This window comes from Podarcis bocagei (assembly GCF_964188305.1).
Source record: "Podarcis bocagei genome assembly, chromosome: 2".
Classification (NCBI taxonomy): domain Eukaryota; kingdom Metazoa; phylum Chordata; class Lepidosauria; order Squamata; family Lacertidae; genus Podarcis; species Podarcis bocagei.
Genome location: NC_138126.1, coordinates 69,932,015 through 69,959,785, shown reverse-complemented (window position 1 = coordinate 69,959,785; position 27,771 = coordinate 69,932,015). Strand labels below are relative to the sequence as shown.

At 43.4% G+C, this 27,771-nt stretch overlaps 1 protein-coding gene across 1 annotated transcript in view; it reads right to left on the bottom strand.

Moving 5' to 3' along the window:
- CSF1R (colony stimulating factor 1 receptor) overlaps window positions 1-19,939 on the bottom strand; it is a 46,496-nt gene extending 26,557 nt beyond the window's left edge. The window contains exons 1-5 of the mRNA XM_081180744.1: window positions 19,697-19,939; window positions 5,568-5,819; window positions 3,963-4,235; window positions 3,038-3,171; window positions 1,108-1,273 (exon numbers count right to left, since the gene is read on the bottom strand). Of these exons, the coding sequence (XP_081036870.1) occupies window positions 1,108-1,273; window positions 3,038-3,171; window positions 3,963-4,235; window positions 5,568-5,819; window positions 19,697-19,769 (898 nt within the window). The 5' untranslated portion in view covers window positions 19,770-19,939. The remainder of the gene's footprint in view (window positions 1-1,107; window positions 1,274-3,037; window positions 3,172-3,962; window positions 4,236-5,567; window positions 5,820-19,696) is intronic.
- Window positions 19,940-27,771: the final 7,832 nt, after the last annotated feature.

Here is a 27,771-nt window from a genome sequence, read left to right as displayed (position 1 = left end):
CTGCCATCAGAGCATCAGGTGGTGGAGGGACTCAGGCAGGATGAAAGAGACTCAACTGCTGAAGCAGGGACCAGCAGGGGGAGGAGTGGGTCTCTGAGGGAATGCGAGCAGGAGGGAGGGCTCAGGGAGGCTTCCAGCGAGAACAGTGGTGAGGTATCGGAGTCTCCCATAGGGAGACCCATACCTCGCAGGAAACTGTCACGCCGTGAGTCCAGGAGACGCGTTTCCGTTAAGGAACTTCTTTGCTGGAAACGCTTCCGCAGACAGCCACTGTCGGACTCTACTAGTGACTAGAGCAGACATGTCAGAGGAGCTCCGTCACACACGGAGGTTTGTGGGGGCGCACAAACTCTGAGGGAGCACGTTTTCACGCACAAGCAGCTAATCAAACCCTCACAGTGGCAAATGAGTGAATAAGTATGATCCATCACGGATGTCTTAAATGCTGCTGGGAACAAATTGGTAGGAGCAGAAAATATAGAATCCATGGAGTAAAAATACAGAGAATTAGGTTGCAGCTGAAGGGGAAGATGTGATTAACAATGAATGGAAATATGAGACTTGGAAAAACCAGCTGTTTTGCAGTCTAATTTTTAAAAATCTGCTTACGAAAACTTGGGTAACTTAGAAGGATCAGAATGAGTTTTTAGGGGGTACGGAGAATATGCTACATTTAGTCTGGAAAAATGCTACAAGTAGTTATATTGATTAATTAACCAGGATTTTAAAAGGAAAATAGAAATTGTAAATAAAAGGGGTGGGGGAGGTTGTGATTCTACCACTGTGTGTCTCTCTGAATTCATTAACAAACTTCTTTCTTCTCCTTATAACATTGCGCATCCTGAAAAACGTAATAATTTCTGCCCTTGTACTTCATCTCCTTCATCAAGAGACTAGGACATCAAATAGATGCAAGATTTTCTCAAGGCCCTGAGAAACATTCTATGAAATTATTTTAATGCATTGCTGCTTTCACTGTGTTAAGTGAAGGATGATAGCTCCATTACTAAATTGGGATCCCAGTTTGATTCCCAGTGAAACCTCAGTGGGGAAAAGCAGAATCTCAAGGCTCATTTTCCCAGGCTGTGTACATCAAGACTTGCTCACCTATCACCTGGAGGGTGGCTGAAGAATTAGTAGTTCCTGCGGAATTGGTTCCCAAGCAAGTATATTCCCCAGTGTCTTCTAACCGTACTGCTGGAATGGACAGGGTATGGTCTGTGAAGTATTTTCTAGATGTCACATCATAAGCTTCCATTGGAAACAAGTTGACCTGTAAGCCAGGAAAGTTAGAAATGATGGCACATTTTGTAGACAAGTCGTTGTTTTAGTTGTCACCATCCTCACTTTAATTTATCTCATTTCATTAGTGCCCATCCTAGATCCAGTGTTGCTCCATCATCACCCAAAGGATTAGACCTAAATCATAAAGTAAATATACACAGTAGGGTATTTATTTGTGCTTATGACTGCTCCTAGAGAATGGCAATGGCGTATGAAACTATGGGCAGTATTCACCTAAATAAGTGCACAAGCAAATTCAACTTCCCCAAATGGCTGACATCAAAAGTTTCATACAGTTGTTAAATATTACGGGGGCTGGGGGAATGGATCCCTGCAGGACCCCACAGCACAACTGCCAAGGGGCTGAGCAGAAATTTCCTATTCCTGCTGTCTCAGCCTTGTAGGTAGGAACACAACCACAGCAATACTGTGCCCCAACTTCCAACCCCGAGAGCTGGTCTAGCAGGAGGATAGCATGTTTTGATGGTATCAACATCTACTGAGAGAGCAAGGAGGTGGAGCAGGATTGCACATATGCGCGCACGTGCACACACACACACACCCTTCTCCCAATGCACTTGATCAATCAGGGCAGCCAAAGCAACTTTGGTGCAAAGACTAAGTCTGAATCCAGCCTGAAAATGATCTAGATCAGTGTTTCCCAAACGTTTTTGGGCAACGGCACACCTGCTTACCGGAAAAAAATCTCGCGGCACACCACCATTAAAGCCCCGCCCCGTGACGTCAGCGCGCAGCGTCACGCCGGGAGGGACGCACAAAAGTAACGTTTTTTCCCTCCCCCTTGCCGGGGTGGGAGGAGGCAGCAGAGCGAGGGCAGCTGAGGCGGCGGCGGCAGCTGAGGCGGCGGCGGCTGCGATAGCGGGCGGAGGAGGAGCCGTCGCCGGGAGTTGCTGCTGCTGCTGTTGCTGCTGCTGCCCGGACATGCCGGCCTCCTCCTCCTCCGCTGTCTCGCGCGCCTCCCTTTTGCGCGCGCTGCCCCGCCGCTCGGCACGACCACCGCGGAGCCGCCCCGGCTCGACGCGGATCCTCGCCGCCGCCGCCTCTCGCCGCCGCCTCTCGCCCGCCTCCCTCCCACGGCACACCAGCCGGTGTCTCACGGCACAGTAGTGTGCCGCGGAACACCGGTTGGGAAACACTGATCTAGATCAGAGCTTGCCAAACTTTTCATGTTGGTGACACACTTTATAGACATGCATCATTTTGTGACACAGTAATTCAGTCTTATTAGCAAACCGGCGGGCTGCCCGCTCCCTTTCCAGCCCTGGGAGGAGTGTGGGGAGCGTTCGTGCAACACACTGCAGCTGACACACTAATGTGTCAGGACACGCAGCTTGGAAAGCTCTGGTTTAGATAACTAGCTTCTTCCAGGTGCACCAGAACCTAATCACCACAAAAGGGAATATTCATAACTAGGCAATAATGACCATACACTTTTGTGTCTAGGGAGAGCTTTTTGAGTAGAAGGTGTACCACCACCTCATTTAGCATGGCTAACCCTACTCCATCCTTCAAGAAAGCCTTCACCACTCCACAGACTCAACTGTGAGTTCAGTTCCATAAAACTCTAAGGTTCATGCTCAGCAAAGACCAGATCAGCAGGGCTACATATGACATCCAGTTTAAAGTCATGCATCAATTAGCCCGTGCCACCAAATCTCTCTGTTATCCCAGGTCTTTGCTGTTTCAGCCATATCAGACAGTTCTGACTAAATACCTTTTAAAAATGACTTACATTTGCAGTGGAAGGATAGGTCCACTTTGCCTCATAGGAATAGGAGCGGGAACTTATTCTGCAGGTGATATTGAAAGGTTCTCCTCGTAGTCTCACATGATCTTTCGTTTCAATTGTGACAGATAAGGTGCTTGCTAAATCAAGCAAAAAAGAAAAGAAAAGAAGTATGCCGATTAGCTACAGACTAAGTGAAGTAACAAGCAGCATTTTCAGGTCTGTCGAGATTTCTTCAGCTTGTGCCATCATTTTTTGAATGTGTGGCCCACCTTTTTTAAACCATGAATTCAAAGTCAGCCCTGTTGCCTAAGAGCTGGCAAAGCAAAAATGCAGTGCCCTTCGACTTTGGCTGGCATAAGCAGAATGGGTGCAGATGTGGCAGCAGCTATGCTGTTCTATGAAGTTCTGCCACTCTGGCTAGGAGTTGGTTTGCCACCATTGCTATTTATAATTTGTTGCATTTATTGTGTGTTGCACAAAGCTGCATGCTCAGACACACTAGTCAGTGTTTGGAAAAGTGCCAATTTTGATGGATAGCTAAGTTTTGGTTCAAACATTGTTCCAGACAATGCAAATTAGCTAATTTCGTATTAAAATGTGAACTGAGCCAATTTTTTCTCCCATCTTTAGCACAGGTCCAGTGCAATGCAGCAAGAAAAGGATGTGGAGTCTGGATGCAAGAAGGGATTGATGTTAAAATCCTTGCTCAGACATGAAAGTTGCACCGTGCCCTTGAAGTCTCCATAGTTTAGCCTCACCCAATGCACAAAGCTGTCGTGAGAGGGAACAAGAGGTGACCTTTAGCACTCTTCCAGCACTGTGCTATCAGAATAACTACACCAGCAACTTAGAAATACCTCACCCCACCCTGGTCCCCACCACTGCTGCTGTTGTGGCGCCACTGTAGAAAGAGCAACTGCAAACCTACCTTCAACAATAAGGCCTATTTTTGCTGAATCCATCCACTGTCCTTGCACCAGGGCACGGCACTTATAGAAGTTTTTATCACTCATGTTTACACTGTGCATACGTATTCCCTCTTGAGCGTTGAAAGAGAACCCAGAGGAGATGTTGCGCGAGTCCGTCCACAGGGTAACATTGCTTGCCAATTCTGGGTTAGCGATCAAGCATGGCAGCACCGCATCCTCACCTTCTGTCACCCTAATGAAGTATTTAAGGACACACCAGGCTGTGCTGTGATCTGTGGAGGGGGGTGGAGAGAAGGGTCAGAAATCAATTGTGAAGCTGAGGCCAGCATTTAGCAGATGTGCGTGTGGCAACTTGGAATACATTAGAAGCAACTGGAAGCAACTACCTAGGCTCCCTCACGCCAAATTATTTGGGGAAATGACCCTAACTGAGTTTAGGTATCCTCTGCTATATACCCACATAAAAATGTTCATGTATAGCTGAGCCAATGGGTTGAAAATTTGAAGTAAGAATGGCACCATTTCACACACATTCATTGAACAACCTCCCTTCTCTGGGGCGCAAGCCTGGGCAGCGTGTCTGGAGGTCCTGGGCTGCCCGGACGATAAGATCCTTCCCCTGGGCCTTATGGATGTGGTCCAAAGGAAAGAACAGCAGTACATTTGGCACCAGCTTGGCAGCAGGAGCTGCCAGAAGGAGGCATACAAAATGCCGTCCAACCACCTTAAGGACTCCACTCTGGATTTGTGTAGGGTTTACTCCTTTTCTTCTCCTGATGATGTCCCGCAAAGCAGCAGGTACAGAATTTTCCTTGTGGGTTTGCTCCCAAAGCCTTTCTCACTCCAAAGCGAGTGTAGTCACAAGGTAGGGGAGGTTTAGGATCAGAGTTTTCATTCTTTCCAGGTTGACGAGCCCCATCTGGCCCTCACTTCCCTCTACAGCATATGCAGAAACTGCCTTCTTGACCGTTGAACTCACTTATTGGTCTGTCATCATGTGCAGGGGAAATCCCTAACTCACTGAGACCCATCAGCTATCCTCACCTGGTTTAGCCAGCCAGATGAAGCCATTCCTGAGATGTGGCCCCAGTCACATGCAGACAGCTTCTAGGAGCCACAGGTGAGAGCTGAGAGCAGGGGGGCCAAAGATGGATCAACTACCCAGAAGGAGCACGTCGTGTCCCCCACCAGACATACTGCCCCTCCCCAACACATGCAGTCAATCCACAATATTAACAAATATACAGATGGAGAGAGTTGGCTTGCACTCACTATGCTCCTCTACCATCCATTCGTTATGGTAACCAGCAGACATCCATGCATTGAGGGAAACATCTATAGAGGGGAGCCTGCTGTATAGATACAGTTTCAAATCATGAGGAGAGACTATGCCTGTACAGTAAGCTGGCTGCAGAGGGTTGGGGACAGAGGGAGGTTTCTGGGAGAAACTGCCCCACTCTTCCTTTTCAAACCGTTGTTAGCTGCATTGAGTCAGTGCCCCCAAAGGGTTTCCCTAAGTGCATAGCCCTTGTTTGATATTTTGGAAGCATAGAGTGGGAACAGAGATTGAAACTGAATGAAGTAGAAAAGAAAAGTCTGGTTACCTTTCACACAGAGAGATACAGATGCTGTTTCCTCACTGGTATGGTTAACATAAGCACACTGGTAGCTTTTCTTCTCCTTGTAACTGGCCTTGGGTATATAGAGGGTGCCATTGGTGTACACCACGATGTTAGACTCATTCCTTATGCCGACCCACTCCACACTAGAATTCCCGGAGCAATGCAAGCTTACCGGGTCTCCCTTGTCCACAATCACAGTGGGGAGATTAGGGCTGATGGTAGGAGAGGCTGAACCTAGAAAGAAGAAAGAGAGTGAGCAGCCTGTGTATCTTCAGGTACCATTGGCATATCTTTTTATTAATTATTTATTAAATTTGTTAGTCGCTTTATCTTGCCCAAGGCAACCCTAAGCGACTTACAACCAAACAACTTGCACCGATTAGTTCTGAAATGAGTAAAATAAATGAAGCTGACAGTGAGCCCTGTGACTTCTTTGCCTTGCCAGACTGCAGCCCAGATAAGGCTCTGGTACTCTGAAAAACAGCCATATGGTATGCAAACACAATCCTCTGTATTCTCCTAGCAGCTCTTCCTGAATGGGCCAGGCGTATGCACTCATCATCTGGCATGGGCTGTGTAGTCAGAAGTTTCATTGCATGGACTGTGGCAAGATGGAAACAAAGATATTAAGCACTCCTAGAGTTTGAATTTATTGTTATTTACGTTTTATACTGTATTTTATGCTGTTTTTTGTTGCATCAATTGTTTTAAATTTGTTGTTACCCACCCTGAGCCTGGCTTTCTGAACTGGGAAGGGCGGGGTATAAATAAAAATGTATTATTTATTTATTATAGATTAATCAACGGTGTTGGTTTATTGTGTTGCCGCAGTTGCCTTGTGAATCACAGGTTTTAATTCCAAATGACTGAAAGGCAGGGGTTTTGTCTACAGGGGCTTCTGTGTGCTGAATTTTTTTTTTTACAATGGATCTGACATTTGGATCTAGTCATACCTCATGTTGCGTCCACTTCAGGTTATGTCTTTTCAAGTTGCGTCCCACGGCAACCTGGAAGTACCGGAATGGTTACTTCCAGGTTTCGCCGCTTCCGCAGAAGCGCTAAATCGCGCCGCACACATGCACAGCCTCAGCGCTTCTGGATGCAAACGCTTCGAGTTGCAGACGTGCCTCTTGGATGGATTACGTCCATAACTCAAGTTTCCACTGTACATTGGGGTGGGCAGAGCTCAATAGTTGTGCCGAAGGGAGAGTGAAAGGTGCAGGAGGCCTGTCTTCTTTTCCACCTGGCCATCCGAGCCCCAAATGCCAGCTTTCTTATTAAGGATCCAAATTGGCTTCTTCCTCAGGCTGAATGAAATGGGAGGTGAAAGAAAGAAAGGAGCATCTTCAGGCTTTTACCGTAGCTGAAGCCAATTGCCTTTTTTGCAGCGTCAGCAAGTTCTTTTGACCGCTGTTCATATTTATAATACAAGGATGAGGAAGTGAGAAGTGAATCAGCACCTCAAATGTGCTGAGGAAGGCATTGTGAATAATAGTTGCGGAGAGACAGACTCTGAAGTGCCCTTCAATAACAGAGGAAACACATTGAAGATGGTTTTCTCTGCTCTGGGCTCTGTGGCTCCTCTCTCTTCTTCCCACTCCTCATCGCTGCCGTTTAACCCCTTGGTATTCTTGTTCTTCCACTTCTGCTTTTTGCGTTTTACTCCAGATTGAAAACAAGCCCAAGATTACTATGTCAAATGTTCTTGTCACATTCGTGGCAATCCACTGAAAATGAATTCTGGCTTTCTTTCAATGTTAGGTTTAAAAAGTAAAATAAGAAAACACTTGGGTCATGGAAGTGTGTTAGCTCTGATTCAAATGATCTCAACATGGTTCTGCGTTTAGCTTCTGCCAAATAAAGTTTTGTCATTAGTGCCAGGGTTGCAGGGCACAGTCCTAGGAGTTTTAAGTTGCAGCTGAATCGCAGTAAGTCCCACTGATCTAAATGGGGCTTGCTTCTGATTCGACATGTACAGTATAGGGTTGTGCTGTTAGTCAAGTAATTGATTAGACTCTTGGTTAAAATTGCATACACTCTCATATAGATAAACCAACATAACTGTAATTATGTGTGGTGTAGTGGTTAAGAGCAGTGGACTTGTAATCTGGTGAACCGGGTGCGCTTCCCCGCTCCTCCACATGCAGCTGCTGGGTGACCTTGGGCCAGTCACACTTCTCTGAAGTCTCTCAGCCCCACTCACCTCACAGAGTGTTTGTTGGGAGGGAGGGAGGGAGGGAGGGAGGGAAAGGAGATTGTTAGCTACTTTGAGACTCCTTTGGGTAGTGATAAAGCGGGATATCAAATCAAAACTCTATTAGAGCAATAAATCTTATTTAAAAATATGTGGGAAGTGCAATAAGCAGAATGGAACGTATTACCTTATTTGGTGGACATGTGATTATGCACAAAAAGACTATAAGATGGTTATTAGAATAATAACAAATATACTGAGACATGAAGTTCCCTTAGATCCATTATTGCTATTCCTGAACAATATGCCACCTATCATAAAGAAAGACCTTAACAGCTCTTAACAGCTGCAATAATGTTAATGGCTCAAAATTGGAAAGTTACATTACTCCCTTATTTAAATAATGGCTTAATACAGTTTGGGATTTGGCTATAATAGCAAAAATAACACCTAAGAGTGAGAACTGCAAGTGAATATTGAAATAAATTATGAGAAAACTGGTTGCCCTATTTTACAATGCTGTCATTAAAATAATGACCTTTCGCAAAAGCAAATTCAAATAGGTTTTAATTTTTTTTAGAAGAAACACTGCAACTTTATGACAAGTCTTATATTCTTGCAGAATATTATGAAGTATTTTTTCTGGAGCAGTTATGTTGATTAATGTTAATCATTGTCAAATGATTAAATAAATTTAGTAATTATAAAGCTTAACAAAAAACTAAAGTGAAAGCTTAATTAATAATGAGGCAGTGACTGCTCAATAATACTTAGGTCCTGTTAATTATACTTTTTCTTGCTATATAAAATGAAAAATTCCAAAATAAAAAAGCTTTCAGAAAAGCTGCTGCTCAGTTACAGTAATTGGGACACATTTTTGGTTTATAAAAAGATTTTAAAATAAATCTGTTTAATTGATTGATTAAACATTACAGTGCTACCATTAAAGTATGTTGTTATTACCTTTCCTTTCCAATTTGTTTATAATAGTTTATTCCTTTAGATGTTCCTGGACTACATCTCCCATCATCTCTGATCATTGGTCATGCTGGCTGGGACCGATCCGGAGGGCCACCAGTTCCCCATCCCTGCTCTAGGGGAAACTAGTTTAGTTGCTAAAAGAAGAGTTTCTTTACTTGAAATGTGTTAAGCCTCAAGAAATGCCACCACATAGCAAAATTTGACTGGCTATGCAGCTCTGTGACACCCTCATGAAGTTGGGAACTCTTCTTCCAAGGAGGTTTGTAAACAGAGGTTGGGTGGCCATGTGCCATAGATGCTTTAGCTGAGATTCCTCCATTGCAGGGAGTTGGACTAGATGACCCTTAGGGGTCCCTTCCAACTCTATGATTCTAAGGTTCTATGCTCATTGTGTTCACAGTGGGATCTCTGGTTTGTTGAGATCACTCTCAGGAGGAGAAAGAAGCTCCGAACAAAATGGCAATATGACAAAAGGGAAATAAAGAACAGTAAGCAGATTTAGTGAGGGGTAGATATATTTTTGCTCTCAAATTAAAATGGGAAAACATTTGGTGGATTCCTAATAAAATCATACAAAATATATTAATGTATAAATTAAAATCCAGATCATACCCTAATCACTATAATCCCTAGGAATGCAAAAGGGGTGTTTCTATTTGATCTGTTTGTAGCGTGTTCAGCTTTATGCTGCAATATTTGTTCTCTTGCATGGACTATTTTAAAGATTTTAAAATATATTTTAGAATCTTTTAAAATTCTTTTGTTGTATTTTTGCATTGTTTCAGTTGTTCAAGCCCCAGCCTGGAGCTGGTGCAGTGATTGAGCCCAAATTGGGCCTGATGTCCCCATTTGACGGGTATCTATGAGCTTCTGCTGGTGTGTGTGTGGGGGGAGATCCCACCAATAGTACTTCCACCTGCTTGTTGGATGGGTGAAGCAAGGAGCTCTGTTCCGGTGGAGTGGCACTGCCATCAATATGTGGGCAGTGGTTGGCAGAGGCTAGGGCACCTTTGTCCGATTGAACACACACACCTAGCCCTATGCAGAGGGGGTTGGGACTGCAGCTTCAATCTTGTATTTTCTACATTGTGAGGAATCTTCTAAAAAGTGGGGGGTTTTTATTCAATTTACTAAATGAATGAATAACTAAAAAGGTTAAAGTAATTTCAAGATTTTTTTTTTTAAAAGGATGTCCTTAATGGGACAACAGGAGATCTTAAACCTGGTACCTTTCACAAAGCTCAATGTAATAGTATAACAGATGTGAAATCACCATCCTATTTTATGACTGTTTATGACTGTTAGAAGTAGCAAAGAAAGAATAATTGAATAGAAATAGAAATTGAAGTATAATATTACGGTATCAAAAACAGTATAGATCTACTCTTTTTTTTTGAAATAATATTTATTAAAAGTTTAAGAATTACAGAACAAAGTAGAAAAGGGAAAAAAAGTAAACAATACAAATCAATACATTACAGTACGTATAAAAACAAACAAACAAACAAACAAACAAAAGACACAATACATCAGAACAAAAACAAAAGCAAAAACAATTAAAAGCACATCCAATATTTCCATATCTTTATCTTTCATTAACTTGTTTCATCGACCTCCTCACACCTCCCTTTTTGTGTTCTAGTTATTATTTCAGCAAATCCTTTCCATCTTTCACTGTTTTCTGTCATTTAATTATCTTAATTTATTTTAACCTTATCTTACCATTAAAACCCTAAAACTTATTTATACTTAACTCCTTATAACATTTCTACTAAAGCCATATAATTTCATTCCAACATTTTTCTAACACTCATTAATTTTACAATATTTCTCTAAATAATTTTTTTAAAAACTTTTTTCCAATCTTCTTCCACCGTCTCTTCTCCCTGGTCTCGGATTCTGTCAGTCCTTTCTATCAATTCCATATGGTCCATCAACCTGGTGATCTTCTATCCGAGGCTCTTAACTCTTTTGCATGTCCCTTCTGCAGGTCTTCTTCATATTTATACATGTGCTTTACTTTGTCTTCTGCTGATCTTGTTCTTACTTTCCTTCCTTTGGCACTGAGGAGTAGATCTCGGGGAAACTCCAACCTAACAATGTCTTTATTCCTTCTCGACAGGTCAGCCCATTCTCCATAGTCAGAACTAAAGTCCAAAAGATATTTCAGAGCGTGTTTCAAAATCCCTCCAAAGCTGAAGGCCCCCACAACTCCAATCACCCCCTGACCCAAATCCAGATCCCAAACCTGCATAAGGGGATCTATCAAACTTTCCTTCTCCAATCCAAGCGAGACTCCATCCCTCCAAATCTGGCTTTCTCTGGATTCAATCGTAAAGGGCAATAGCTTATGTTCATCAAATTGCCTCTGTAAGGCCACTTGAATTACTTGAGGTTCAACAACAACTTTCTCCTTCGTCTTTTCCACAGCTTGCCATGTCAAAACAGATTCCTGAATCAAATCCTCAGTTGTTTCTGTAAAGGTATTCACTTTTTGTCCCAAATCAGTCATTTTTTTGTCCCATATTGTCAATTTTAATAATCATCACATCCGTCTTCTTATGAAGCTGTTCCAATAAAGCACTTGTCTTGCAAAATGCAATCACTAAGGCTTCTTCTGTCAACATTCTTGTCCAAGGTCAATCTCTGTTTCTCACGGTCTTTAATCTCTACAGCTGGAAAATTCCCCAGCTCCACTCCTGCAACAGTTTCAAAAACTCCCTCTAGGGGAAACAATTTCTATTTGTATCCGTCCTTTTAAACACAGATCCAGCAACAAAGTTAGTTCGATTTTCAGTTACATTTGCTCCTTTTCAAGTGCAAAAGGAAACAATGGAAACAATATATTTCTCTTATTTAACTATCTGTCAACATGCGTTCTATTCACAGTCAATGAACTTTCCCAAAACGTTGATCTTACTGGCAGCCCGTTCCCAGGTTCAAAACGGTGGTAATTTATCTTCCTTCGCTCTCTCTCCTGCAGACTTAGGCGATCTAAAATTTCCCCCCTCTTCTCCTGCTTCCAAGGGGGGTTTAGTAGTTTTAACCGATGGAGATTTAATCCTTTACAAAAGGCTTTCCAGACTTTAGTTTGCAACGTCTTTGCTTCAATCTATTTACAAAAGAGGAAGGCGGACTTCCTGTTTGAAACCTTCCCATTTCGATGCCAAATTAAGGTGTTTAAAGATCCAATTTTCCGTTCTACTCACGGGTAGTTGTTTAAAGTCCAAGTGTCCACAGGAAAAAGTCAGCGCTCTCCGGCAACAGCAATGCGGCTTCACTCCGTGAAAGAAGCAGTCGATTCAAAGTACCACGCCACTCACCCCACGTTGCTCCGGAACCCCGAAACCGGGTTTCCCTGCGAGTAGGGGAGGTGCAAAAGGTGTCAGCCGAATCCCATGTCCACAGGCTTCTCCCGCCTGTGGTTTTTAGTGGGTCTCCGCCTCGCCGTGGCGGTCCAGACCCTAATTTCCACGGAGCGGATTCCTCCCAATCAGAGGAAATCCGCCATTGCCGGAGGCACTAACCCGGAAGTCCCAGCATAGATCTACTCTTAATGGTGATGATGATGATGAAGAAGCTCAAAGCACACAACTAATTCCATGAGTCAATTTTGACTCAGTTGCATTCTTGTGTGAATATCACAATGAACAAGTTGAAACCACCACCACAATTTGTCAAATAAAAAATAATCCCGTATCTTAACAGCATCTGTCTCTTCCAGTTATTCTAAGTATGTAATGTTTTAATTGTACAACTTGGCACACAAGTCTAGAACTGGGCTTTTCAATCATTCTATGTCTCATTATCATTATTGTTGTTGTTATACTCCTTCCACATCAATTTTCCTTAAAAGCCTTGTCTGTAGCTTCTTCGCAGCCTTGTCTGAGCTGAGAACGTGCCCTAAAAATAACACCCCAACTTTCTAGGACTGCTACATGTCCAGATTTTTCCAGACATTACCAGGATTTCAGTGGCGGAATTGACGTCCAGGGGGAATTTCCGAAAGGCGGCACTTTGTCCTGGACCTTAAGCAAGTAAAAAACAACCACTTTTTGTTGTAAAAACTGTCCCAATGGTTGCGCATTTCAGAGGAAAATATGTAACATTTCTTTTCAGGAAGTTTGCTGCCATTGAAACCCTGATACAATTCTAAGGAAGCCCAGAGTTCTCCAGAACAAAGTTTGAAAACTGCTTAAATTGTGCAAATTAAACTTGGACTAAGGCTGCTTGCACACCATACATGTCAGCCACAATTAAAGGACATCCTCCCTCCTAAGAATCCTAGGAACGGTAACTTGCTAGGGCTGCTGGGAATTGTAGCTTTGTGAGGGGTAAACTACAGCTCCCATGATTCTTTGGGTGGCGGTGTGCTGTAAATGTCTGGTGTGTGTGCAGCTTAAGTAAAGAACTTACAAATTCTGGATAAAGAGCCAGAAATTCTGGTCTGTTGGTATTATCAAGTCAGGACTTTGGCGCAAAAAAAGGAGAATGAAAACATGGCTGGCTTATCTAATTCTGAAGTAAATGAAGTAATACGCAATCACCATCTAACAGGCAAGACTACAAGTCCAGAATCTAACTGCACCACTTTCCTGATCAAAATTCACTTCAGAATCCATCTTTTTGATAGGAGGTGAACTTTTATGAAGCAGTGGAATAGTTCTATACAGAGAGAGTTGCTAGCGATTTGTTGCTACGTTTGGGAAAGGGTTATCTTAAGGGCTCGATTAGTGCTTTTCCACAGCGGTGGCACAGCGAGCCTAAGCCTTGAGAGCAAAATAAAAAAAAATAAAAACAAAACAGGACTTTGAAAAAGTGCATAAAATTGCAGAGGCATTGGTGGGGAAGACTTGTGCTGCTGTTCACGAGCACCAGCTGTGACACTTTTGCAACCAGATTTCATACGGCGCTTGTGCATGCAACATGTGTGTGAAGGACAGTCTTTTTCCAGTGACTTGATTTAGTGCCAGGACTGCCAGAAAACAAACGTTCCTCTGAAATGGAAGCACTTGACAAAATGTCACCCCAATTAGAGTGACCAGGGATGGGGCAGATTCCTTAATGCCTCCCACCAAAAAGACTCTGGAACTCCTTCCCCAGGGAAATATGCTCAGCCCCCAGAGTGTATAGTTTTAAGAAACAAAGTCTTTTTAGAAGTCAAAATGTCTAGTAAACCAGATTGGTAGCTGGGTTTCTATGGAAGGTTTTTGGCGAGCCAACATGAAAGTAATGTGGGATTGAAGATTGGAGTGATCATTCTGTGATACAGTGGTACCTCAGGTTACATACGCTTCAGGTTACAGACTCCACTAACCCAGAAATAGTACCTCGGGTTAAGAACTTTGCTTCAGGATAAGAACAGAAATCGTGCTCCAGCGGCACAGCGGCAGCAGGAGGCCCCATTAGCTAAAGTGGTGCTTCAGGTTAAGAACAGTTTCAGGTTAAGAACGGACCTCCGGAATGAATTAAGTACCTAACCCGAGCTACCACTGTATTATGGCAGCAGACAAAGCTGTATTATAACTTTTAAATAAATGTGTGTTTTTATTTTAAAAAATCACCAGGAGTTTAGGTGAAGAGATTTTTTAATTCTTCTGTTTTACTAATCAGCAACTCTGTTTACTCTGGGAATTTCATAGTGCTTTTATCTGCATTTCTTTTTTGTATTTCTCTCTCTCTCACGCACACCTGTTTTCATTTTTTGTGCAGCTGCCTTAGGCAGTACTTTTTTTCTAAAAAAAAAATGTTTAGGGTAGGGGTACTCTCATTTCGACTCAAGAAAATCACCATTTTATAGTTCAAATCAGGAAAAATAAATACAGTAAATGGACAAAAGTACAAAGATTCACAAAATGTTTAGGGTATGCGTATCCGTGTGTCCCCCCCAGAAAGAAAGCACTGGTCTTAGGTCAATGTTGGCAGAAAGGTGGGGCAAAAGTCTAATGAATAACAAAATCTACTAGGCACCGCACATTTCTCATGCAGAAGAATGGATCCATTTTAACAGTACCGAAACCTTTCTAGCTGTTGACTCTTGAGAAATCAGGTGCATAGACCGGTACTGGTTTTGAAGGCTCTGTGATGGCAGGAATGTTCCCAGAACAATGCTATCTCACTTCTCCCTGCCCTTCCGTCCCATGCCCCAAACTTCTCTCAATTTTGTGTGCACGGTACAATCCTAAGCATATGTATTCAGAAGTAAATCCTAATAATTTCCTCCACTTCATGTTACATTAAAACCTTGATGACTGATTGAGAATGCAATCATTAAGCTTACTATCTATGCAGCAAATCAGGACTGCACAGAGAGGGATTCTTGGTGCCTTGCCCTCAACCAGGGATGGTAGCAGTGCCTGCCATCATGTGCAGACATCTGCCCAATGCTCAGCACCCTGGAAGTGACCCACCGGCATTGGGGATTGAGTTGGAGGCTCTCGCACACCTGGCACCAGCACACCTGCCAGTTTTACATTTCCACTGTGGAGTGATGCTACACCAGGGGATTGCAAGAACATCAAAATGTTGGGCGGCTTTGCAGGTACTGCCTACTGGATGTGTGAATGCTTTGCTGGGGGCAGGAGTAGAAGGTGGCCAGTCTCTCCCCCTCCCTAACTGGGAATTGCCTCTGCTCCTTAACTGTGGAACATCTGTTTTCATGGCCATAGCCAGAAACAGCGTAATTTTTAAATTTATGACTGCAGGTGGTATGGGATAGAGAGTGACTATGTGAGATACTGGTGACTCAGTCATTGTTAAGTGGAGGAGCACAATGATTTATTGTCATCTGGTCCAGACTCTTCAGATATCCCAGTGTTTCCCAACCTTTTTTGGGCAAAGGCACACTTGTTTCATGAAAAAAATCTCGAGGCACACCACCATTACAGCCCCGTGACGTCAGCGCGCAGCGTCACGCCGGGAGGGACGCACGAAAGTGTAAGTTTCAATTTTTCCCCTCCCCCTTGCCTTCCTTCTGTGCCAACCACCAAAAAGCCAAGAAAAAAGCCAAGACTTTAGGGCAGCAGGTCGACACGGAAGAAGCTCCTACCTAAGGACAGGTGCGACGGCCGTGTCCTCTTCTGCCACACTTGGCAGCCCTGCCTCACGGTCGTGACTCCCACCCTGATTTCTCCCCGCAGGTCGAGCGGCACAGGCAGCCCAATGTGTCCAGCCCAGACACAAGCGCCGCTTCCCCACGCTAGATCCTGAATGCGACCAAGTGCTCTGGACTCCCGAGCAGGGTGGGAAAGAGGACTCGCATCTGGTAGCCTCCGGGCTCCTCGCCTGCTCGAGGGATGGCATTGCAGGCAAGCTGCCGGCCGTCGCCATCGCCGCCCCCTCATGCGAGTGGACCTGCCCGGAGTGGTGGGCCGGGGGAGGCTCGCTCTCTGTGGGGATGTGGCCCGCACGCGCGGCCCCGCTTCCTCCTGCCCAGGGCTGAGCTCCTTATCCGCGATCTCGGTCTCGCGCATGCGGATCCCACTTATTCCGAAGCTCGCGCCACTAGCCGGGGCTCTCACACCGTGCCAGGGCGAGGCGGCGCGGCCCACTGACGTCATCGCGGCTCGCCGCCACCCTTGACTTCCCTGTTCCCTCCCCTCCCTCGGGTCGCCGTGGTTACCGAGGACTGCAAGCTGCTCGGGCAAGCGTGGGGCATTAAGTGGGAGAAGGAAAATTAAAATTAAAACTCGCCTGAAGGCCGCCTCTCCGAATATGAAGCTATCTTTCAAATTTTTTAATTTTTCCCGCGGCACACCAGGCAACGTCTCGCGGCACACTAGTGTGCCGTGGAACACCGGTTGGGAAACACTGAGATATCCCTCCATCGGTCGGATAGTTTATATATGGATTGGCCTTTGGTTCCAGATGGAAATAAAACATCCTTGGTCCAGCTACAAGTTGACTATATATTAGCTCTCAGCAGTGCTTTTTCCCCTAGAAAAATGGGCGCTGGTACTCACCATGAAGATGTTACACTAAGTGCCACACTTTTTAACAACAACAAAAGGTGCCAATACTGTGTATGCTTGAGTACTCCCTGAAAAAAAGCACTGGCTCTCAGAATTCAGAGGCATGGATGAGCCAGGGAGAGTTTACACACATCAGTCTTCTTGGGCTGAGTGCACATATGTTCCCAAGGAGGGGACAGCTTTAGAGAAGATGGAAACATCTTCGCCCATGCTTCCTCAGAAAAGGAGAGCACACAGATATCTATTGCTACCCTTTCCTGTCTCTGATGCCAAAGGATATTAAAGCGGGGCTCGGAAACACCAGGTGTGAAGGGTCCTGAAAGGGAGCCACCTTGCTAACCTCAAAACTGGCCAGCAGGGGCAGAAAGGGTGGGGTTGGGGAGGAAGTGAATGTCTTCATAGTCCCACTGATCTCTCCTGCTTGAAAGCGGGACACATCAAAAGCATACAGAGGATATTACATCCCTTGCCTACTCAGAATTGGGATGGGGGCAGAAGCTGACTTTGGGGTATTTATGTAGTTAACTCTTCTTACAAGCTTAAGGTATACTTTGTAGACCAACTGTATTAACTATTAGTGTATATGCACACAACTTGTGATATTCAGCTATACTGGTGTCATTCAATCATGGATTTAGAGTTATCATTATAAGTAGTAGTAGTAGTTAGGACACCAATGAGAATGTATAGTCAGCTTCTGCAGTTTATTCAAAATACGGATAAATATATTTGCTGCCATTTCTTAAGCTGATGAGAATGAATTTTCTCATGAACTTTCAGAAAACGTCACTGACCCTGTTCCTCCCCTACTTCCTTTATACTTTCAGTAACTTCTGGCTATCACTTTACCACATTACCACATTGCATAAGTGACCTTCAGTTACTGTCCTGCTGGCCCATTTCCACCCCCACCCTCTCTTCCAGTGAAGCCATTTCAACCAGGCATATAACTCTTGTACCCTGCTGTTTGCAGTTGCATTTTCTACCTTAACCAAAAAGTTTTCCAGCTCATACAGTAATGATTTGGTTACATTGCTGCCCACATTGTTCTTAGCTTTTTTTGTTGCTGCTGCTACAGTATTAGGAGCCAACTTGGATAGGTTGCACCCTAAAGGTGGCATATGAATGCTACTCTCTTTTGCAGCAAACCTTTGATTGCGCCTGCCTTTTGAGGGCATCTACAATTGTGTGCATTATTGATGTGCACTATGTATTCACGAACAATAAATATGCTGAATTCCGTGACCGGAAGCTTTCTTTCTTTGGTGGAAGCAAAAATTGAGAAATGATGGGGTTGCTATTAGTTTTTAAGTGTGCATGTGGAAGGGATGGGAATAGGAACAAGATGGAAGAGTGATATTCATAGAAAGTTGAAGGGAAATAAGTCAGTTAAGCAGAAAAAAAATCTGTTGTGGTTATTCACTATTATTAAATGTATTAGTTGCTTTTTACAGCAAAGTGTCTGCAAGTGACTTACATGATAAAAACATTAAACCAACGAAACAAAACAAAATTAAAGCCAAATATAAAAGCAGCAATAACACAGGACTTCAGGTGCTTATCCATATATATATATATAGAGAGAGAGAGAGAGAGAGAGCTCAAATCCTACCCACGCCCCTCTTAAAACGATGAGCACAAGAAGGAGGCCACAGACATACAGCAACTAGCTACCTCCACCCCCACCCCAATTTAGGAACCTCAAGACTGGATAAATGCTTAAAAACTGACCATGATTGTGCCAGGCATGCTTCCGTGGGGAGAGAATCCCAGAAGGCCTGTTCTCATGTTGTCACCCTATACACCTCCCTCAGAGAAGACACATGGTGAAGGACCTCAGACGATGAATGCAGGGTCCAGGTTGGTTCACTCTCCCTAACGCTAAATAAATTAAAAAATTAAAAAAATGTTTAGTAGCACCTTAGAGACCAACTAAGTTTGTTCTTGGTATAGGCTTTCTTGTGCATGCATACTTCTTCAGCTACCCAGAACAAACTTAGTTGGTCTCTAAGGTGCTACTGGACAATTTTTAAATTTATTTCGACTACGTCAGACCAACACGACTACCTACCTGAATCTCTCCCTGAGGCTGTCCTTGAAGTACTGAGGTCCTGAGCTGCAAAGAGCTGCAGCACTTTGAATTGTAGGGTTTGGGAAAACATGGGACTGAGTAGACATCCCATGCCTTAACCACAGGGCACCTTCCAAGATCCTCTCTAATTTATTAATTTAAAAACATATGAAGATATAATGAATTGACTCTGGCCCTAGTCCAGTGGTTAGCTATTTAAAAAACAACAAATAAGAACAAACATGATTAGACGTCTGACAAAGAAAACCTCTGGTCACTAGCAGATGGGAAGTATCAAATTCAGTTCTCTTTCTTGAGCGTAAACCTAGTCTCTGATCTTAGAGACCATCTTAAACTGCTTAGAGACTGTCTTATGTATGAAACAGTACATGAATATATTAAATAAAATCAGAAATAATGCAACATTGATGGACTTCATCCTCTCCGAGAACGTACACCGAGTCAATTTATGTAATCTCCACAGTATGCCTACCATTCAAACTGTGAGAAATTCTAGAGCCACTTTTTAGAACTATCGTACAGGGTGGTGGTGGGGGAATAAACTTCACACCTGAGTATTTAGTTTGTGGACAAAAGGCTGATATGACCTAACTATGGAAAAGTGAAGCCAATCTTAAAAACAACTTCTGAAATATGACACAAATATGAACTGGCAACCAAATCCCAAGTAACGGTGGAAAAAGAACGAACTTTGACAGAATCATGCAGTTTCAGCAGATAAGATTACTGTTATTGCAATAATTCAGAGTTGTCTCTAATGCGTACTGATATAAGAAGCTCCCTTATACTATGCGACATGATTGGTTTTCTAGACCATTCGTGAGCCGCCCAAAGCTACCCTGGTGTCCATGCAATAGACAAAAAACAAACCTACCATGCCAGATATCAGCTGCTACCAAGAGCATCAGGATGGCTGGGCCCACTGGCCCTGGAATAAAGGTGCCCATCCTGCACAGGACAGGTGTGCTGTGGTATTAGAATCGTGCCAGGGCTTTGGTCCAGTGGATCTTCTTTAGGAGAAAGAGAGAGAGATGAGGCAGAAAATACTGCTAAGCTTTTTTCAGTTGTGTGTTCTCTGTGTCTGTTTCTCTCTTTGGAGTGGGAACTTCTCCTTTTTCTGAAATGACCACAAGTTAGGAAATTCCTAGTTTTTTTAGCTAAAAAAAAAAGAAGCAAATGAGCAAAGGCATGTGTGTCACGAAAACTCACCAGTCGTAGATGGGGAGGGGAGGTGCAGCTGCGTTATGATGCCCCATTTAAAGGGTTAACCCTTCATATAGGTGAGCTTTGCCTATGTTGCCATATAGACAACAATCAGAAAGGATCCCTTGTGAATAGGGATGGACGAATATATCACTTTTGGTTTCACTTGCTTTCTCAAATTCTAGCATTAACTTCAGTTCACCAAATTTCCACATCAATTTACAATTTTTTAAATAAAAAAAATCCATTTTAGTGCACCTCACTCCTAATAAACATTGCACACATTTCCTCCTAAGATGATGCATTTCTGTATGCTGTTTACACCAATGTATTCATTTTTATGCACACTTTCCTATAATATGCATTTTTTTTAAGTTGGAGAACTGCATCACAAAATCTGAAGGATTGCTGTGTTTCCATTTGAATGTTGTTTAGGGAAGTGTAAATCAGGTAGGTTTGCATTAATATGTGAACCGAACCAAAGTTCTCTCCCATTCCTGCTTGCAAACTAGTAAACTTCTCTGACCTCTCATCGCAGAACAAATATAAAAACGTTGCAGAGGGAGCTTTTAAACCGACCCCTGGGGAAAAGTTGGTGTGAGCAGGAGGTGATGGGGAACATTCAGATGGGGAACAGGGCAGAACTAGGCAATGAGTGCATAAAGGTAAAGGTACCCCTGACCATTATGTCCAGTCGTGACCGACTCTGGGGTTGTGCGCTCATCTCACTCTATAGGCCAAGGGAGCCGGCATTTGTCCGCAGACAGCTTCCGGGTCACGTGGCCAGCATGACTAAGCCGCTTCTGGTGAACCAGAGCAGCGCACAGAAATGCCGTTTACCTTCCCGCCAGAGCAGTACCTATTTATCTACTTACACTTTGATGTGCTTTGGAACTGCTAGGTTGGCAGGAGCAGGGACCGAGCAACGGGAGCTCACCCCTTCAAGGGGATTCGAACCGCCGACCTTCTGATTGGCAAGTCCTAGTCTCTGTGGTTTAACCCACAGTGCCACCCGCGTCCCAATGAGTGCATAGTAGGGCTTAATAGCCAGCCAAGGATCTGCAGAGGGAAATGCTCATTGCAAACATCTGCAGAAGTAACCGCTTTTATATGGTAATGATAGGAGCCTCCAATATGAGATGAGGGAGCTGGGGTGTTTGGTGTTAAAGGGGAACATAGGAATAGTGGCATAATGGAAATCTGGTGAAATGGAGAACCACCAGGACATAGTTATTTCTTGACACAAACGCTATAGGAATGGCAGGGCAGATGGTCATTAAAGGAACAGGAGGTGCGGTATGTCGGAGAGGCCTTTGGGTCCCATCCTGCAGGAGTTGCCTTATGTTCTTATTATATATTGTTTGGTCTGGGTTCACTAATGAACTAGTTAGGTGGAGCTCTGCACAGCTTGCGGTTAAAGAAAAGGCTGACATGGGGATGGAAGCACAGGCCAAGGACCCCCCTTTACCTTCCTTGGTGGATTTTCAGATTGGTCAGCATTAGCAAAATGGGAAGTAAGTGGGAGGAAGCATCTTTCCTTTACAGTAACCTTAAGGGTTTTGTTTACAACGATAGATATGGGACCTGATCTGTCTATGCATATGCACAAAAGCTTCGACTTTGTGTACAGAGAGCTCCACCACTACCCTGAAACATCCAGTAATTGTGCCACTATGCTGATTAGGAGGTTTGGGACGACGACTAAACCCAGCCCTCTGTTTCCCCCTTCCCAAACCACAGATAGGTTCAATAACGCTGGACTGGAAAGAATCACTGAATTTGTGCATAAGGATCCTCATCCTGCTAGGAATATGTGTATGGAAGCCTGGATCAGTGTATCTCATGGTTGAGTCTCTCTTGGTTGTACTTTTGTTTGGTATTGTTTTGATTTTTTTCTGACTCCCAAATGATGTGCCACACCCCATTGTTGCATTCAACCAGAGAAGCACTCGTAGACCTAAAATTGTAATTTAGGGGATTTGGCATACAGTGTTATTTATTATCTCCCTATATTTGACAGGTGTGGCTTATTTGCATTTAGCAGTATTTCAACTGATGGAATTTAGTCATTGAAACCCCATAAAATGATTACAGTATTGTGAAGTAGTTAGAGCAATGGATTTGGGTGAGGGGAAAACCTGCATTTAAATCTCCAGTCAGCCCTGAAGCTCACTGGGTGACCATTGAGCCAATCACTGCACCTGTCAGCCTAACTCACCTCATTGGGTTGTTGTAAGGATATAATTGGATACTGCCCTAAGGCAGTAAGAAGAGCCTTGCTAGACCAGACCAAATTATCTTCATCTAGCAGCCTGGCCAGTAAGATGCTTCCTGAGTAAGGACAAACAGGGCATGAAGTCCCTGAGCTCCTTGGGGAACGGGCAGGCCATAAATGTAATAAATACATAATAAAGCACTTGCATTTCAAAGTCAACATTGACATTTCAGATGGAAACTGGAAAGCCAAAATCTGAAATTCTGGCAAATTTTGAATAGTTGCAGAAACGCTCCTTTCATTTTCAGCAGGAACACTTCAGAATGATAGCTAGGACCAAAATGCAATGGCCCCTATCACCCCTAAGCTAGCCCGGAGGAATCCATGCTTTCCTGCCTGATGTTGATGAAACCAATGAGTCACCCATGAGGGAATTGTTGTCAGTGTTGTGAAAAATCAAGAGCAGGCTGGCTTTTGACACACAACTCTGTCCCGATTCCAAAACAAGCAATGAGGAATCCTTTGTCAGCTGTTGGAGTCAGCCACCTCATATCACTGGGCATCTGCTAGGGCCACTATGCCCTGCTGATACCTGCCCTAACCCCCACACTCTATTATTAATTATTATTATTATTATTATTATTATTATTATTATTATTATTATTATTCATTTCCTTTCTATACAGCTTTATATTTTTTTAGGGGGAGGGGACTCAAAACAGTTTACAACCTATATCAAAACATCAAATAAAACAATCCAGAATAAAGCATTACTGAAGAAAGTCAAATGCAAATTATACATTCAAAGCTACATATTTTAGTTTCCTATTATCTTAAAGATTTCAACTACTGAATGCACATCGAATTCAGCAAAGTTAACAAAAGCAATTATCTTAAACATTTCAGAAGAAAACATCACTAAAGGAAGTCATATATAAATACACATTTAAAACAGCATTATCAGTAAGAGAATAAAATGTTAACTTAAGCATTGAACCTATCTGCTGCTGTTGCTGCCAATGGTGGGCGGTGGCTGTGGAAGCTCTGGCTCCATGACCTGGGTCTGCACTAAGAGACAGCCAAGATGGCCTCTGGCTTCTTCAGCAGCCTCAGCTTTTGCAGCTGGAGTCAATCAAGGCCCCTCCCTCCCAGGCCAGGTGGGAAAAGGCCTGTAAGGCAGAGAGCAGGTCTTCCAGGACTTACAGCCTAGATGGTCTTTAAAATATGGGGTCTTGCAAGAAGTACCACACAGCTGGATCTCACCGCCCTTGTAATTTCCCAAAATGCTGCTGACCTAGTCTCACTGTGGGGCATAGTGAGAAATTAAAAAGTTGCCCAGTTCAGTATGTGAGCATTGCCACCACAGTCAGGTATGCTCATCAGAGTCCACCAGAGGATATTTGTACGAGAGCCCCTTAAAATTGCAGCCAGTCCTATTTATGCTGCAATCCTGTCCACATTTACCCATTTGCTCACTGTGTCCAATTCCGGGCACCACAATTTAAGAAGGATGTTGATAATTTGGAACGTGTGCAGAGGAGGGCGACCAAGATGATCAAGGGTCTAGAAACTAAGCCTTATGAGGAGCACTTGAAGGAGCTGGGTATGTTTAGGCTGGAAAAGAGGAGATATGATAGCCCTCTTCAAATATCTTAAGGGCTGTCACATGGAGGAGGGAGCTCTGGAGGGTAGGATTCAAACCAATGGCTTCAAGCTGCAAGAAAGGAGATTCCAACTAAACATCAGGAAAAACTTTCTGACAGTAAGACCTGTTCAGCAGTGGAACAGACTCCCACAAGAGGTGGTGGACTCTCCTTCCTTGGTGGTTTTTAAGCAGAGGTTGGATGGCCATCTGTCATGGATGCTTTAAGCTGAGATTCCTGCACTGCAGGGGGTCAGACTAGATGACCCCTGGGTCCCTTCCAACTCTATGATTTGTGCACCAGAACTGCAGGAAACAAGGAGTGATTTGTGAGAACAGTAACACAATCTTTGTTTTACTACTAGATTCTTTGAGCATAGAGTTAAGGATACCATCCTGGCTGGTAATTCCACTGCTGAAAAATCTCGACCAACGCATATTTTAAACGGAAGGGTTTGTTTTTTTTTAAAGACGTTTATTTCCTTATTTATCCATTTTTCCAGGAACAAATGCCAACTCAAAAGGAACTGATTCGCTTTGAAGGAACAAATATTAAATTGCTTGCCCAGAGGGGAAACTATCTCTCAGTGGTATGTCAATCATTTCTATCCACAGATGAATGCCAGACAATTGTTAGGTCTTAAAACTGGCATTAGCAGTTCATATGTTACTTTCATTAAAGGGTCTGGGGTTACATTTAGTTTATGAGGACTGTGTCAGCATCGAGCACTTCAATAACTGGAAATAATTACCTAGAATGTGGTCACAGAACCACCATACATTTAACTGTTTTCATCTGTCTGTCTTGCAAGACAATGTAGCAGACCCTCCAAGTGTCCCTATTTTCCAGGGACGTCCCTGATTTAGAGAAGCCGTCCTGGTTTCTGATTTGATCCTGGAATGTCCTCCTTTTCCTTAGGATGTCCCTATTTTCATTAGAAATGTTGGAGGGTATGGCGTTATCTGACCCCCCAAGCCGTTTGAAGGCAATCCTGTATAGGGAAGTTTTTAAAAAATGTTTAATGTTTTATTATGTTTTTATATATGTTGCAAGCTCCCCAGAGTGGCTGGGTCAACCCAGTAAGATGTGTGGGCTATAAATAGTAAAATTATCATTATGGAATGGGATGGCCCTATTTTCATCGGAGAAATATTGGAGGGTGTGATGTAAGAGTGTGCCTTGGGGGTTAAGTGAATCTTCTGCACTTGAATGCTGGTGCACTCATGGTGTTCTGAAACTAAATATATGCTTTAAGGTCGGGCAAACAAATCTTTCCCATGGGGAGCCTGATGAGTACCAGGTAACCTGAAGGAATTCCACTCAAAACTTTGCTTTTAATTGCATGGAAATAGAAGCAAAAGGCAACTGCAAGCCAAATAATTATTTATAATGATGAAACTGAAGAGGCACCTCATAATAGGTGATGGTAACATTTCAGAACTAACTTCCATTCAGAACCATAGCTGTCAATTTCCCCCTTTTTTAAAGGGAAATTCCCTTATTCCGAATAGGATTCCTCGCAAGAAACGGGGAAAGTTGACAGCTCTGTTCAGAACATAAGAAGAATCCTGCTGGATGAGGCCAAAGGCTCAGCTAGTCTAGCCTCCTCTTCTGACTAGTGGCCAGCCAAGATGTCTGTAGGTCCTGAGTATGAAAAGCAAAGGTAAGATAAACAAGATGTGCCGGTAAATCTAAATCCTTAACAAAAGTAATGAAAATTATTGAATAAAATTATTGAATAAAGATGTCAACATACCCAGTAAGGCTCCGTCAAAGCCTTGGATGAGGTCTGAATCTGATGTGAATGTTTGTGGCACTGTAGGTGTAATCCAAGGTGCAAATTCCAGTTTAATATGAACAGTTTGCTCCAGGGGGGAATCTGCCAACTGAAAATGACCCTCACTTCCATCGGAAGGGGATGCTTCTTGTTTGGGCTGAGGAAAAAGAACTTGCCTGCAATGTCAGCCTCCAAGCAGGTTCTGGTTTATTATTCAAGCCAAGCAGGTGGGTTCTGATCAAGATCCAATTATGACAAGCTGTGTCAGGTATAAGAGGCCCCATAACATGAACCAGAAAGTGTGTGTTATTCCAGCAGAAATTATAAACTTTTATATTTGCATATATAGGCAAGGTTGCAATTAAAAACATATATATCTTGCAGTAGGCCTATTTGCCTTTGAAATATCTTTAACAGAAAATAGCTTACAATTTCTTGCTTGACTTTTAATGTTCAGCAACACAGGGGCAGTTACACACACATGCAGTTTGCACTTACTAAATGGAAGCAGAGATAAATTTAAAACTGTTTGGTGACATTTTTGAGAGCAAACTCATAGAAATTTAGTAAAAATAATTGGAGGCCCTTCGTAAATGGAGCCCCTAAGCTGTAGCTTACTTAGCTTGTGCATAAATCTGAGACTGGTTCTGAGGTAATTTTTGTTTGGACGGCCCTAATGCTCAGGTAACTTCATGTCTGCTTACATTTGATGGATGTCTATGATTTTCCCCACAGCCACTGAAGTTTGTTGTGTTCTTTTCTTTCCCCAAAGGCTTAACATAAAAAGGCCTTGTATATATGCAATATTTTTTGACGGGGTAAGGGTGATTATTTTTCCTTCTTTGTTGACTCAACTATTAATGACTGTCAGTGGACAGAGCAGCCAGTCTTGACAACATCTCAGCCTCCCCCTATGAATCATGCCTTCTCCAATGAAAAAGCCATCAAGCTGTTCTCCTCAGCTTAGTAGCAGTTCATCTGTATCCAGGGAAATCAGCCACAGGAAGCTTTGACTGGGATGTCTTCTAGCTTTGGGACTGAAGCTGCACCTTTATGGTACATTTCAGGGTCTTAAAGTGGGCTCATTTTACACATGCACATGAATAATCTTCTATTGGCTAATGCAGTTTACTAGCTGACACAAGCAGGAAGGAGGACAAAAACACAGCATGCTGTAGCCACAACATCAAATTGATTTTAAAGGCAATGGGTTTTGAGAGTTTCAGTTAACTGGATGTGCCAAGGATGCTCATTTTACCTCCTCTTTTCAGAAAACCATCTCATTAGTCACCTGCACCCAGGTTGCTAGCAGACATTCATGAAGATGCATTAAAACAGCTGTTTTACAAGAGGGAATGATTTTACTAAATTAGAAATACAAGAGAGAGGAAGAGGGAATTTAAGTGTTTGACAAAATGCTGAACCAGCTGTTGCATCGGATAATCTGCAGTAGCTGAAACACGGCACAGGAAATGTGAGAGCGCTCCAACCAGGATAGGCATACAGATGGTCTTGCAAATTGGGGGGGGGGAATCTTGGGCAACACAAAATGATTTAGACCAGGCATGAGATGCCTGCAGACCAAGCGATACTTTCTGCAGCTGTCCTTGGCTGGATCTAGAAGAAGCATTTCAGTTAAACACAATGCAAACTTTGTATGAGAAATCGGGTTGGCAAAAACGGAACTCCACAGCGCCATCTGGTGTCACAGTGTTATAATGCATATACAGTACAATGCATAAAAAGCACTTTCTCTTTGCCAATGTAGCTGAGTCCCTTGTGTCCCCTGATAAAGATCAATCTCCTGGTTCTGGGTTACTTTTGGTTATTGCCTTGTGGCTGGGTTGCATTTTTAGGTGAGCCACACAGTTAGTTGACTGTGTAGAATTTAAACGAATACATGCAAAAAGCAACAGCCCCTCCTTTCCCCAGGACAGGTGGGGAGATTATTTATTTAATGCAATTTATAACACCACCCATTTTCTTTCTTCATGGAACTCAAAGTGGGATACATGGAATTCTCACGCTGTCTCTCATCCAAGGACTGGCTGGATCCAGACCTAGCAAGGTCCTCACCTTGCCTGGCCATCCCAGGGCAGCACCATGAGCCT